Source organism: Gracilinanus agilis, chromosome 1, assembly GCF_016433145.1.
Source record: "Gracilinanus agilis isolate LMUSP501 chromosome 1, AgileGrace, whole genome shotgun sequence".
Classification (NCBI taxonomy): domain Eukaryota; kingdom Metazoa; phylum Chordata; class Mammalia; order Didelphimorphia; family Didelphidae; genus Gracilinanus; species Gracilinanus agilis.
Window position 1 is genome coordinate 256,017,878 of NC_058130.1, and position 14,132 is coordinate 256,032,009.

Below are 14,132 nucleotides of genomic sequence, written 5' to 3' on the forward strand. Positions count from 1 at the left end.
ATTATGGGAAGAGAGCCTTCCTTGTATTTTTCTAATCATCTCACATAAGCAGCCACTTGTCTTTTCCATGCATGTTTTTGTTTGGTACTTTCAGTCATGACTGATTCTTTGGGACCTCATCTGTGGTTTTCAAAAGATGTTGGGCTGGTTTGCCATTTTCTTCTCTAGATCATTTGATAGATGAAGAAACTGAGGCAAAATGACTTGTTCAGGGTCACATAGCTAGTAAATGCCTGGGGTCAGACTTAAACAGGCCAGGCACTCTATTCACTGTACCATCTACATGTCCCTTTCCTTCATAAGACTAGCTCTTTCTCCTTATCAGTAAGAAAACTGAAGAAAAGTACCTTCTGTGCTCTGGGAATATAATACAAATTAAAAAAATAATAATAGCTAGCATTTATATAGATCTTTAAGTTTTGTTATGCCCTTTACAAATATCATAATTTTATCTACAAACAGCCCCTAGGAAGGTAAGGTTGCTATTATTACCCCCAATTTATAGATGAGAAAACTGAGAAAGAACTTAAGTGACTTGCTCAGAGTCACACAGGTAATATGTGTCCGAGACTAGATTTGTACCCCAGACTTCCTGGTACCAGGTCCAGCATTCTTGTCCAAGTATTAGTCATCCTTTGACAATCCTGAATGAGGGGCTATGTCTGTCAATGCAGTTTACTGTGAGCCAGATTTAGTGATAAATGCAATGGAAGGGGAAACCAAGGCATTTCCTCTTTCTGAGCCTCAGTTTCCCCATTTATGAAATGAGAACTTGAGCTAGATGATCTTCAAGTTTCCTTTTAGCTCTACATTAATGCTTTACACTCCTAAAGAAAATAGTCCTTATTTTCAAGGACAAATTTCAATTTTTTTTAATTCTTACTTTAAGACAGAAGAGCAAGGGCCAGGCAAACAAGATTGAGTGATTTGCCTGAGGTCACACAGCTAGGAAGGGTCTCAGGCCAGATTTGAACCAAGTCCTCCCATCTGCAGGCTTGGCACTCTATCTACTGTGCCACAGAGTTGCCCCATTTTCAAGAAAATTTTAATCTAGCCAAGGATATAGAACCAAGAGGTTAATGTGGTATGGTGAGAAGAGTGCTATATCTGGCATCAGAGAGTCCAATATTCTAACTACTCTTATTCTTTTGTGAGACTGTAGGCTAGTCACTTAATCTCTGTGGGTCTCAGTTCATTCTGTAAAATCAAGGAATTGGACTAGATAGCCTTTAAGAGATCCCTTTTCAACTCTCAATCTACTGTCCAATCAATTAAGAAAGCAACTTGTGCTAAAATTTGTGGTCCTGACTTTAAGTTCAGGAGCATTCAGTGAAAGGAGAGATCTCTGTGAACTGGAATAGTAAGAGGTTATATGGAGGATGTGGGACTTGAGTGGAGCCCAAGAAGTCTTCCTCTTGGACGCCATGACTTTTAGCTTCTTATGTGGCTAGGGCTATGGAGTCGTTAGAAAAGATTATCTAGAATATCCAAGCCATTGTTTCCTCACATTTTCTACCTTCTCTCCCTTGGTGTTCTCATCTGCTCCCCTGGTTTTAGCTGTCATCTGTTTAGCACTGGACTCCCAGATGTTTATCTCCACCCTTAATTTGTCTCCAAAGCTGCAGTTCTGAATCTCTCAATGCCTGCTATATAGCACCATCTGGATAAAACTTGAAACTCAGGCCTCGGGCCTAAACTTGTGATTTCATTGGTTTAGGGAACTCCTGGATAAGGGCATTCCCATCCACAATGCAGGGCAGCATCTTCTTTGCAACATATAGACTTAGAGAGCTGCCTGGAGCTGGGTGAGTTTAAGGGGCTTTCTCAGGGTTTCACAGCCAGTATGTGTCACAGATGGGTCTTGGGTAATCTGGCCAAAGGGGGAATACTTGATGGCAGAGCCTGAGTAGAGATACAGCCTCCTTGCTGCTCTGTTTCATACCTTCTTCTCAAAGTAGAAAACTTTCTCTGGGCCAGAGATTAATTATTTTTTAAAGGTATTTTATTTTACCAATTACATGTAATTACAATTTTCCACATAAGTTTTCTGAAGTTAGATGATCCAAGTTGTCTCCCTCCCTCCCTTCTCAGAAGATGGTTAGCAATTTGATCTGGGCCATACATGTATTATCATGCAAAATCTATTCCCGTATTGTTCACTGTTTTAAGAGAATACTCCTATAAAACCAAAACCACCAAATAGAAACACAAATAAACTAAAATGAAAAATCATATGCTTTGTTCAACTGTTCTTACCCTGGAAGTGGATAGTGTTCTTTCTCATAAGTCCTTCAGAATTGTGGGGCAGAGGTTCTTAACCTATGGTCCATGAGCTTGTTTTTTCCTAATATTTTGATAACTGTATTTCAGTAGAGTTGTTTTCTTTTTTAACACCAAGTATATTTATTTTATGAATTTAATAATATTATTCTGAGAAGGGGTCCAGAGGCTTTACTAGCCTGCCAAAGGGTTCCAGGACACAAAAAGGTTAAGTATCCCATACTGCTCAGATCCTCTTAATTTACAGAATAGGAAATTGAGGCCCAGATAGGAAAAGGGAATTTTCTGAGCTCACATAGTGAGCTAGTAACTGAGCCAGGACTAAAATTCAAGTTTCCTGACTTCTAGCAGAGTCCTTTTATACTTCATCCATGATCCCCTGATTGGCCAGTGAGCCTCTGAGGGAGACGCTAGGGAAAGCCATTAGCCCTAGCTGAACTTAGGGTGGGAAGATGTAGAAATTGGCCTCTCTCTGATTGCCCCTACCAGGTTTGAGGCTCAAGAGGATCTACCACTCTGATGAAGAATGGATTTTCAAGCCTCCAACAAGTTTGGAATTCTTACATAAGAATAGTGAAGAAACTAGGCTGGGAGCTGTGGGGAAATAAATAGACTTTGAGTTTGTGTTTGGAAGCCAAGCCCTGTCCTGAGCTCATAGGTGACAAATTGTTTCTTTTTCCTGCCACGAGTCTAGAGGCTGTGGCCTCTGCCCTTGCTGAGATAGCAGGAGAGCTCAGAAGGTAGGCAGGGGAAGACCTACCACATTAACTCCCAGTTTTGCAACTTTGTCCACTCTATTCCATTCAAACCAGCCTCTTTCTCAGCACAAATGGTCTCTCCCATGTTTAGGACAGTTTCCTTCTTTCTCTCCATCTCTTACACTCCCTAGCTTCCTTCAGAGAACAGTCCAGATGTTGCCTCCTCTGTGAAGCCTTTCTCTTTCTTGATTTGCTGTTATTATTGTTCTCTATCCTGTGAAATTACTTTGCATAACTTTGTATATGCTGTATATTTATTAATCTGTGTACGTGTGATAATATAGAATGTAAATTTCTCGAGAGCAGGATCTATTTTGTTTCTGTCTGTGTATTCCCAGGACCTACCACAGTGCCTAAACACAGTAGGCACTTAATAATGCTGAGTTGAACAATATGGAAATATGTTTTGCATGATAATGCATGTATAACCCAAATTGAATTGATTGCCAGCTCTGGGAAGGAGGAAGGAGACAATTTGGATCATATAACTTCAGAAGACTTATGTAGAAATTTGTTATTACATATAATAAAAAATAAAATATCTTTACCAAAAATAATGCTGAATTGAACTGACTTAAAGCTCCCAGGGTCTGGGATGGCATGATGGAAGACAAATTTGTATAACTATGTTTGTCTTCAAGAAAGTTTTTAAACTTAAAAATGAGAATCTGAAATGACCTGAATGGGAAAACCAGCAGCCCAGACCTGCCTGGGCTTTGGTCAGATCAGCCCAAGCAAGAACCTATGGGCTAGGTGTCAAGATAGTCAAGTTAGGCAGGTTACCTGGCCAGGGAAGTTCTTTTAAATATTTCTTCTTATAAGTGTACATATTTTTAATGTCAAGAAATTCTGCTCTCCATGGCATCAAGATGATTTTTGGTGAGATAAGATGCATCTGACAGTGAAGGCTCAAAACCTACAGTGGTTACCAAAAACAGGGAGTCCGCAATTTTCAAAACACAAATGTGAAAATGGCCTGTCCTGGATCAACCATCTACCTTGTCCCTACTTATCAGACCATTTGTTGAAATATCCTCACCTCTAGATGCAGAAAAAGGCCCTCCTTCTCCCAGGATCCTAAGGGGAGCACTACTTGGGCTCATCAGAATCAGTCTTTGGTTGAGTTCTATTACTTGCTCTGTGACCTCGGGCAAGTGAATTCCCCCTTTCTAAAAGTATTCATCTTTTTTCTTTTTAAAATGAAGGTCTTATGGAGAATAGATGGTGAAGCATACCTCTCTTTGTGGCTAGCAGGAGGGAGCTACCATGGTGGAATGTAAACACTGTCAGATGTGTTCACTATGTGGCAGCTGTTTTTTGCTTGTTTTTCTTTGTTATATAAAAAAGGATGTTTCCAGAAACATTACAATGATATAATAAAATGCATCAATAAAACATTAAAAAATGAAGATAACTAAGTGTGGTGGAGTCTATTTATAATTCCCACTTGAGGTTGAAGAAGATAGTTCTAGAGGTTCTAAGCTTCATTAGGGCTTTGAATAGATGTTAGATCATCTCTGAGGTCTTCTCAGCTCTCACATTTTCTGATCATGGTACCTACAGCTAGAGACTTCTGGGTAAACTAGATAGAATTGAGGTAGCCAGCTGGGGGAGAAGTTTCACCAGCTCCAAAAGGTTCAGGCAGACTGGGATTCACATGTACTTCGAGACTCATTCTTCTGACCTTTCTCCAACAGGTGATTGCTGTGGTCATGGACATGTTCACAGATGTCGACATCTTTAAGGACCTTCTAGATGCTGGCTTTAAGAGGAAGGTGGCTGTGTATATCATTGTGGACGAGGCCAATGTGAAGTACTTCTTGCACATGTGTGAGCGGGCCCAGATGCACACAGGACACATGAAGGTAAGGCTGACTGAAATGTGACTTCTTGGCCAGAGGCTGAAGAGTCTCACCTTGTAAGTGACAGTCAAAGAATATGCACCCAACTCCCTGTGCCTGGCTAGAAAGAGGTCATGGGGGCAGCTAGGTGGCACAATAGGTAGAGTACCAGGCCTGGAATCAGAAGGACCCGAGTTCAAATCTATCCTAACCTCAAAGGACTTCCAGGAGAGTTGTGAACATGAGATTTGTATATGTGGAGAAGATAACCAATATACAGGCAGAATGAGAGATGCCAAGGGAGTGGTACAGAGGGAATGCTAGAGGAGCTCAGTGGAAGGGGATAGCACTGTGTGGCCAAGCAAGGCTACCTGGAGAAGGTCGGATTTGAACTGAGTCCAGAAGTATGCACAAGGTTTAGAAAAGTATGGAAGAAAAAGGATTACATTACAAAATTAGGGAGCAGCTTGAAAACTATTGTAGGCTAGAAATTTCAGGGGAATTGAGGCAACTAGCTTATTGGAGTGGAGGATTTGGAACCAGATGTGAAAGGCCAGGCTAAGGACCTTTGAAAGAGGTAATGTTATGTGTGGATCAAGCATTGGACTAGTGATCTGATAATTAAGGTTCTAGTCTGGATTTTGTTACTAAATTGCATATATGACCTTGAACTTCCATTCTCTATGGTTCAGTTTCTTCCTTTATAAAAATGAAGGTTGAACTAGATTATCTTTAAGGCCCTTCCTAGCCATAACATTTAATGATTTTGTTATTTCCTCATATAAGCAATGGTGAAAAATCAATCAGTCAGATTTTTATTAAGTCCCTGGTATGTGCCAGACACTGTCCTGAAGGGTCTGACAGAAGGAGGAAAGGCCCTGGGGAGTGGAAAGGAAAAGAGAAATTCTTTCCAGGAAGGCCTCAGAGAAAGGCCTAGACCCTAAACAAAATGCCAGAACTTTGAATTAATTAACTTGCATAGCTTCAATAGTATGAACAAAGATTCAGAAATAAGAGAGACTCCAGACATGCCTGGTTAACAAGCTTCCAAGCTCCAACGCCTGTAATTTAAGTGCATTTTTCCAAATGTGATTTTTTTCTTCCGACTCCCAAGCCTGAGCCCTTTCAAGTGGCTTAAGTGAAGCAGGGATGGATGTTTCTTCTGAGTTTGCAGATTCCATTGGGCTTGGATCTGACCAACTGGTAGGCTGGCTTCTTGTGGTTCCCTAGCCTTGTTCCTTCTGACCCCCATGCCTGCCCTCCATATAATTATAAAAATGAATACAATACCAAAGCTGGAAGAACATCATTTAGAGACCGCCATTGTATAGATGAGGAAACTGAACTGCAGAAGAATCATCATGGTGGAATGAAAACGTGGCCTGGGCATTAGCAAGCCTGGCATCTGGTCCTGGCTGTGTCATTAACTCAATAAGTGACCTCACTTCATCTTTCTAGGCCACAAGTTTCTCCATCTCAGAAAAATCAAGGGGCTTAACCAAATTAGCACTAAAGTCCCTAAAATTCTATGATTCTATTCTATGTCATTAACCCAAGGCCATGTAACTAGAGATTGCTATTAATTATATTATTTTAACAATAATTTATCATCAATTATGTTGTTACCAATAGCTATCATCTGTACAATACTTTAAAGTTTACAAAGCCATTTCCACTTGCTATCTCATTTGAGCCTCACAACAATTTTGAAAACTAAATAAAACAAGTATTATTGTCTCCATTTTACAAAAGCCAGAAAAAAAGCATATGAATTGGAGAGGGCAAGTTAGACAGGATGGGAGATGAAGAAAGCAAAAATTTCTTGAGGACAGTAAGAAAGACCTTTAGCCATGAGTAAAGAAGGCTTCTGACAAGTGAGAGAGTCAGCATCTCAGTACTATTTATGAGGGCAGGCTGGAAAGTATTAGAACTCTACTTCTGAATTGGTTCAATTCAACAAGTACTTAGGATATATCAAAATGCTAGGGACTAGAGGTGCAAAGAGAAAATGGCTTCGCCTTCAAGGCGAATTCCTATTCTAATAGGAATCCACTTTTCAAGAACATCCTCAGGGCTTTCCAAAGATACTTGCAGGATTGGTGGTGGTAAAGGTTTGGGTACAGCACTTCCTAAAGGACTTTTGTAATAACTTTTTTATTTTTTAAACTTTGCTCAAATGTATAACTCTATCCATCACTCACCACTCTATCCTCTATGAGCTGGCTAGATCCATCATAATACCCTGCAGTAGCTTGTAAAATTTCTTAAACCTGTGACTTTAGAGGTCTGGGCAAGCCAGGTGGCACACTGAATAGAGCATTGGACCTGGAATCAGAAAGACCTGAGTTCAAATTTGACCTAAGACATTTATTAGCTATGTGACTCTAGGACTTAACCTCTGTTTGCCTCAGTTTCCTAAACTATAAAATGGGGATGTTAGCACTTATTTCCCAGAGTTATTGTGAGGATAAAATGAGATGATATTTGTGAAATGCTTTGCAAACCTTAAAGCACTATATAAATACTAGCTATTATAATAATTAGCCTTACCTTGTAATCAGTGCAAGTAAGGGAGGGTTCTGTAATAAGGAGAACTTTATTACATTACAAAACACCTGTGAGCCCCTGCTAAACCCAGAGGAGCCAGATTTAAAGTGTAACTCACCTGTCAGACAGACAGGATGTTCTAAGCCCTGATTTAGTAAACTTGGCATGCCACCCCTGTTCAAGTATCTTTATCCTACTCAGATCTAACCTGATTTTTTTTCCTATCTTCTTTTGGAGTAATGATAACTGCTTAAAGAATATCACTTACAAGGGGCAGCTAGTTGGTTCATTAGATAGAGAGCCAGGTCTGGTGACAGAAGGTCTTGGGTTCAAGTCTGACCTCAGACACTTCCTACCAGTGTGACTCTGGGCAAGTCACTTAACCTCAGTCACCTACCTCTTACAACTCTTATGCCTTGCAACTGATACTTATATCAATTCTAAGACAGCAGGCAAGGGCTTAAAAAAAAAAAGGATATCACAAAGGAGAGTCAGGGAGATTGGAGGAGACAGGACTAAGGTACAGGGGAACTATATTCAGCAGAATATAAGCATACCACACCAGAGGAGTATAGTTTTTAAAATTCTAGGGTTCTAGTCTGGATTTTGTGCCTAAATTGCATATATTCAGAGATTACTTTCATTCTCTGTGGTTTAATTTCTTCCTCTATAAAAATGGAGATTGGACTAGATACCTTTAAGGTCCTTCCTAGCCTTAACATTTTATGATTTTACTATTTTCTCCTATAAGCAATAGTGAGAATTTACACATTCTTGGCTTTCTAATTTATCTGGCTCCCATCTTCCTATTTAACAAGGAGGTCACCCAAACTTAGTGATAGTCAAACACCTCTGTGACCTTATTTTCTTTGTAAAGGTGCCAGAAGAGTTCTAGAATGGAAAAGTTTGGGGTTTTGCTGTTTATTCACCCATAAACATCCATGTCTAGTAGAGAAACATACTTAATGTATAAAATGCAGAGACACGATTAGAAACTGATCACCAGTGGACACCCTGTCAGTTCTTGAGAGGAAAGGAGACAGTATGTGTAAATCTGCTTCTAGTACATTTCTCAATCAACCCCTTTGTGCTTCTGTCACCTGAGGATTGAATGGGATGCTTATAACCAAAAGGGACCCTAGATCTGAGTTCAAATCCCATTTCTGATGCTTACTATCACTGTGATTTTGGACTAGTCATTTGTATTCCTTGGACCCCATTTTTATCATCTATTAAATGAGAGGATTGGAAGAGATGACATCTAAGGTCCCTTACATCTCTAAATCAGGTAATTAAACACATGAAGGTACAGGCTCTGAGAGGTGACAGACCCTGATCTAGCTCCCAGTCTGGTGTGCTGTCCACTACACCACAATGCCTTCTTGCTGCAAAAGAGTTGATCTCTCCCCACATCTCATCGCCTGCCCCAAACAACTTGCCATTATTTCTCAAGCTTCTACAGGCCCAGCTCCTGTGATCTGTCACCTCTGCCAGAGGCCGTGCCCTGAATGCCCTGGGCTCCTCCCTTCCTCCCAGGTGGGCATGGGCAGCAGCTTGTCCTAAAGAGGTTTTTCTTTGTAGTTTCCTCTCTTGGTAATCCTTTGGCTGTTCCCTTCTCTCCTTCATTAAACAAGTCTGTATCATGCTCCTGGGTGTGGTGGGAGGTCCAGGCATTGGGGTGGGCCTGACTCTGTGAAATTCTGCTCTAGTTGGGGGTGAAGGGGAGGGAAGGGATATTTATGAAAACAAAAAAAAAAGACATTCAGAAGGCTGTCCGTGATGAATGAGTCCTCAAGAGGGTAGCAGAGACAGTAAGTACTAAAGGGGAGTAGAAATGAGGATCATTTCATATCAAGAGTTTGAACTGAGACTTGAGTAACATTTAGATGAGTGGCAAGAGCATTCCAGGGAGGAGGAACCATATGGAGAGCATGATGTGTGCTGGATTGGCCTGGGTGGGAGCAGAGAGTTCACAATAGGAAAATTCAGGCTGAAGAACTTGGACTATATCCTGTGGGCCTTGGGGAAACAGGGGAGGCACATTACAGCTCTGGCCAGGGAAACAGCAAGAGAACTAGATAATGTCCCTTTCTGATAAATGTTTCATGAGAATTCTGTCCCAGGCTGAGTTATTAATGAAGGGAGACTGATTCTGGGGCATGGGGTTGGGAGGGAGGTTGGCTTGGAGGAATGTGTAAGGCCATGTCTACTGACAGACTGTAGCAGTATTGGCTCATTCTGGACCATGTAATTGTATTAGTCCGTTGAAGCATTGAACTCTTCCTTGTTAGGGTCAAGCCACCCAGCAAACCTATAACCCTTTGTAAGCCATAGAAGACCAGCCAAAGCTAAAGGCCTACTGCTGGGCATTTCCCACCTTTTCCATTTCTGGCCTGGAGCTGAGCCAAAATTATTCCTGGATCAAAATCTTAAAGGCTGTTGAGGTTTGGATTGGGAGAATTTAGTAATTCCCAAATCCTTGTTACATCTTTAGAGGCATAGTGGAAAGATTGCTAGACTTAGAGTGAAAAGATCTGATTAGAATCTTGCCTCAGGAATTCAGCTGTGGGACCTTAGGAAAACCATTTCATTTTTTGAAGTCTTAGTTTCAACATTTTTGAAATGGGTGTAAAAATTCATGCACTGTATTCTTTAAAGTGCTGTTGTAAGAAAAGTACTCTGTAAACTTCACAGCTTTATATAAATGAGTTATTATTATTAATAATAAAAATCCCCTAGATGGTAGACTGGGCTAGGCTTATCATCTCCATTTCACTAATAATGAAACTGAAACACAGAATGGTGGAAGTGATTTATCCAAGGTCCCCCCAGTCTAGAATTTAGGCCCCAAGTTGCCAAGAATTTAGGTTCTGAAACTCTGAAGTAATCCCCTAGCTCCATGGTGGCAAATCTTTGTCATGCCAAATAGGGCATACAGAGTCCTCTCTGTGGGCATGTGCACCCTGGCCTGCCAGAGTTCATTATTAGAAAGCCAGAGGGACTCAGGACAAGTTGCTCCCTTCCCCTCTCCATCTGCCCAAGGATATCACCCACCCTTCTGCTCAGCAGCCCAATGGGAGCACTTCCTCCCTTCCCTGTCTAGGGTAAAGCAGGGTGGGTCTCTGGGCTAGGGGGGGCACAGCGGCACAGCACTCAATCTCTAAAAGGTTCACCCTCACTGCCCTAGCTCATACCCAAACCTTCAGCCTGGGCTCCGTCTCTGTACTGCCTAGTTGAGTTCTGCAGCTCTATCTGCCATGGGGGCCTACCCATGTACTTATCCAATACATGCTCTTTGTTCATTGTTAAGTAAGGGCCATAGTTTCCCAATAACTGTCCCCAAGAGTTTGTCAGAGACCAGATGGAACCCTGCTGCTACCAGCCATGGGAGGCAAGAGCTGCCTGCCAGTAACTTGACTTGTTTAAAAAAAGAACAACGCAAGTCTTATACAGCTAAACTAGAAAAACTATTAATTGTCCAATTCAGTGAGAATTTCCTGGGTCCGGATTGTGGCCTTGCATCTGACTTCTATTTGCTTTGGTAGCCATGGAAATAAGGATGGAAGATAGGTTTGTCCCCCCAAAGCAGTGAGACCACCTCATTATTCAGATTGATAGTATAGCCAATTCAAGTCTGTTCTTCAGCGCCAAGGACCTTTACTTTTCAAACTCCTTCCTCTTTCTTTGGCTCATTGTTGGGGAATAACATTCATCTGGATTCTTCCAGTTCTAATTTCTTGGTTTTGCATCTGCTCTCTAGGCAAAGTTAGCCTGCCTTGGAACCCCTCCAGCAAAAGCAGAATTTGACCAAATACTCCAGTCTGTCTCATTTGATCCTTAGCTGCCCTGCTGAAATACCTCACAACAATCTCTTCTCCCTTTGGCTTTTTAATAGGGGTTATCTTAGAATTTAAAGCTGGAAAAGAGACTGAGAAACCATCTTTACCAAACCCTTCATTTATAGAGAAGGAAGCAGAGATCCAGAAAAATTCTTTCTTTGTAAACCAAGCCTCAGGGTCTTCACCTCTCCCAGACATTCTGTTTCACTCATGCTTGTGTTTCTTTTTGTTTGCTTTTGTCTTTCTCTGGCACCCTCCCCCTAAGAAGCTATCTTTTCTAGAATCTTCTACTTTAAATGCTAGTACCAAAAGAGCTCATAGAGCACATCTTTTCAGTCCAATCCTTATGCTTTATTGTGGGGAAAACTAAGACCCAGAGTACCACACAGTGAACCAATGTCAGGTTTTGGGCCCAGGTATCCTGATTTCTAGCCCATAGTTCTTTATTTCATTTCCCCTTATTATTTGGGCCTCTCTTCTGCTGAGTTCTATCAAAAGAAAGTAAGACTAGACCAGAAGTGCTTTTGAGTGCTGAGGCATGTATAAGGAGGACAGAGAAGCCAGACAGCTGTCAGACCATTTTGGAAGCATTGAAACACCCAAGAGAAGTCATCTGGTGAGTCTAGCCATGGAAACGAGTAACAGGCTGACATCACTTTCATTCTGTCTACATAGCTCCTTTCATCACACTGGTATTCTTCCCAGTTCAACAAACATTTATTAAAACACCTACTGTGGGGGGCAGCTGGGTGGCTCAGGGGATTGAGAGTCAGGCGTAGAAATGGGAGGTTCTGGGTTCAAATCTGGCCTTGGACACTTCCTAGCTGTGTGACCCAGGGCACTTAGCCCCCATTGCCTAGCCCTTACCACCTTTCTGCCTTGGAACCAATACGCAGTATTGATTCTAAGACAGAAGGTTAAGAATTTAGAAAACAAACCGTCTCTGTGCCAAGCACAGTACTAAGAGCTGAGGAGACAGATAAAAGTGCAAACCATCCCTGCCTTCAAGGAGTTTGCCATCATAGTCTGCCACCTGCTTCTGCTCTGTATAGATATTGCAGTGAGGAGCACCCCTGGCCAGCAATCTTTTTTTCTGTTTCAAGCACTATTTCTTACATGTGGTCTCTTTGATGCCAATATTCTTGTGTCCTCAAAGAGCAAATATCACTTGTGCACCCATAATAGAGAATGAGTCCCCTCCTCCCTCCCCAGGATAATGATAAGAGCCCATACCACATGGTGTCCTGGCTCAGGATGTATAACATTAAAGCAGGGCCCAACAGGTTTGGCTTATCTGTTGCCAGCCCATTCTGGGACCTGGAGAAGGCATTGTGTCCTGAGTCAGATGTGTGTCATACAGGTTATACAAACTCACTTCTCCTAAACCCAGTCTAATAGTTGAAAGTCTGATGCTTTGTTTATTAGCTATGTGACCTCTGAAAAGTCACTTAGCCTTTATGATCCTCAGTTTCCCCATTTGTCAAGGGGAGCTAACAATTCCAGTCTTGTCTACAGGCAAAGGTCTTGTGAGGAACAAATGAGGTAAGGGATGTGCTAGTTTCTCATAAATTGTAAACTTTGTAAACTGTACCAAGTGAGGTCATATGATAATGACAACAGTGACGATGATGATGATGATACCAAGGATACTCCCTGTCCTAAGAAGAAGGACCTGAAATGGGGACAACACCATGAATGGCTAGATGCTTTTCCACAGAGCCAAGACCATCCCTTGAAACAAAATCATCCAGGCTTTGATGACTGATAATCTCCCCATTGTCTGTCTCCTGTTCTGAGGGAACAGTTAGTCTCTAGGCTCAATCATCTGCTTTCTCCTGCCTCATTGTTCCTGTCAAAAAAAACCCTTTCAGCCAAGATTTCAGTTGTGTCCCAGTTTTAATTTCCTAGTGCTCCCTAGAGAGATGTCAGGTGAGGGCAAGGAGAATTGGCTTCCTATTCCAAGTCCACCCAGTTAGGTCCCTAGGGAGAAAAAGTGGGAAGTAGCCATGGGCAACATATAAAGGGAATTCAGTGGTCTCTGCTCAGTATCTTCAGTGGACTTCCTTCATCCCTTTTCCATCACACTGATTTATGTTTTGTGACAGTGAGCTTTGAGACAAAGAGAGCTTTATATCTCCTACTGTGTGCCCCCTAAAGCCAGGGAAAAGCTTGGCATAAAGATGTTCTGAGTAAGAACACCTTGAGCATGACATTGGCAGAGGTAACTGGCTCAGGGAGAACTCTAGTCAGTGTTCATTCAAAATCTCTCAGCCTATGCAACCAGATCCCTGGTAGCAGGAACCTGACTTGCAGGGAAGGCATCCTTCTCAGATGTGTTTCTATTTGTTAATGTCTTCCTTAAGATTCAGTAACCAGAGAGAGATCATCTTTTTAATTCTGTTGCCGTGTGTTAAACCACAACCCATCTCATCTGCTTTTCCTAGTTTCACAGGACTATCCATGTCTTCAGTTCTCCTCAGGAATGAGCAATACCCTGGGTTTCTTTTCAGTGATACAAAGAAAAAGCAAAAAGTAGCCTCTATCCTCAAGAAACTTGCATCTTAATGGGGGAGACAATATGTACATAAAAGTTAGACATAGAGAAGATGGAGTAATCCCAGTTAGGAAGGCAGTCTCAGCTTGGAGGACTGGGAAAGGAGTCACATGAAAGGTTGGATTTGATCTGAGTCTTCAAAGAAAGTCAGGGTTTCTAAGAAGTGAAAGTAAGGAGGGAGAGCATCTCAAGTAGAGGGGCCAGTATGTACACAGAGATGGAGCAGTGGATTTAAGGAACATCAAGTAGACAGTATGGCAGGACTGTAGAATTCATGGAGGAAGACAACTAGAAAGACAGGGGGGTGCCAAGT

At 41.7% G+C, this 14,132-nt stretch overlaps 2 protein-coding genes across 5 annotated transcripts in view; one reads left to right on the forward strand and one right to left on the reverse strand.

The window, feature by feature from the left end:
* SLC5A10 (solute carrier family 5 member 10) overlaps window positions 1–14,132 on the reverse strand; it is a 182,577-nt gene that overhangs the window by 80,297 nt on the left and 88,148 nt on the right. The gene's annotated exons all lie outside the window — the stretch shown is intronic.
* FAM83G (family with sequence similarity 83 member G) overlaps window positions 1–14,132 on the forward strand; it is a 58,689-nt gene that overhangs the window by 25,831 nt on the left and 18,726 nt on the right. Inside the window, exon 2 of the mRNA XM_044661232.1 lies at window positions 4,736–4,903. Coding sequence (XP_044517167.1) covers window positions 4,736–4,903 — 168 coding nt within the window. The remainder of the gene's footprint in view (window positions 1–4,735; window positions 4,904–14,132) is intronic.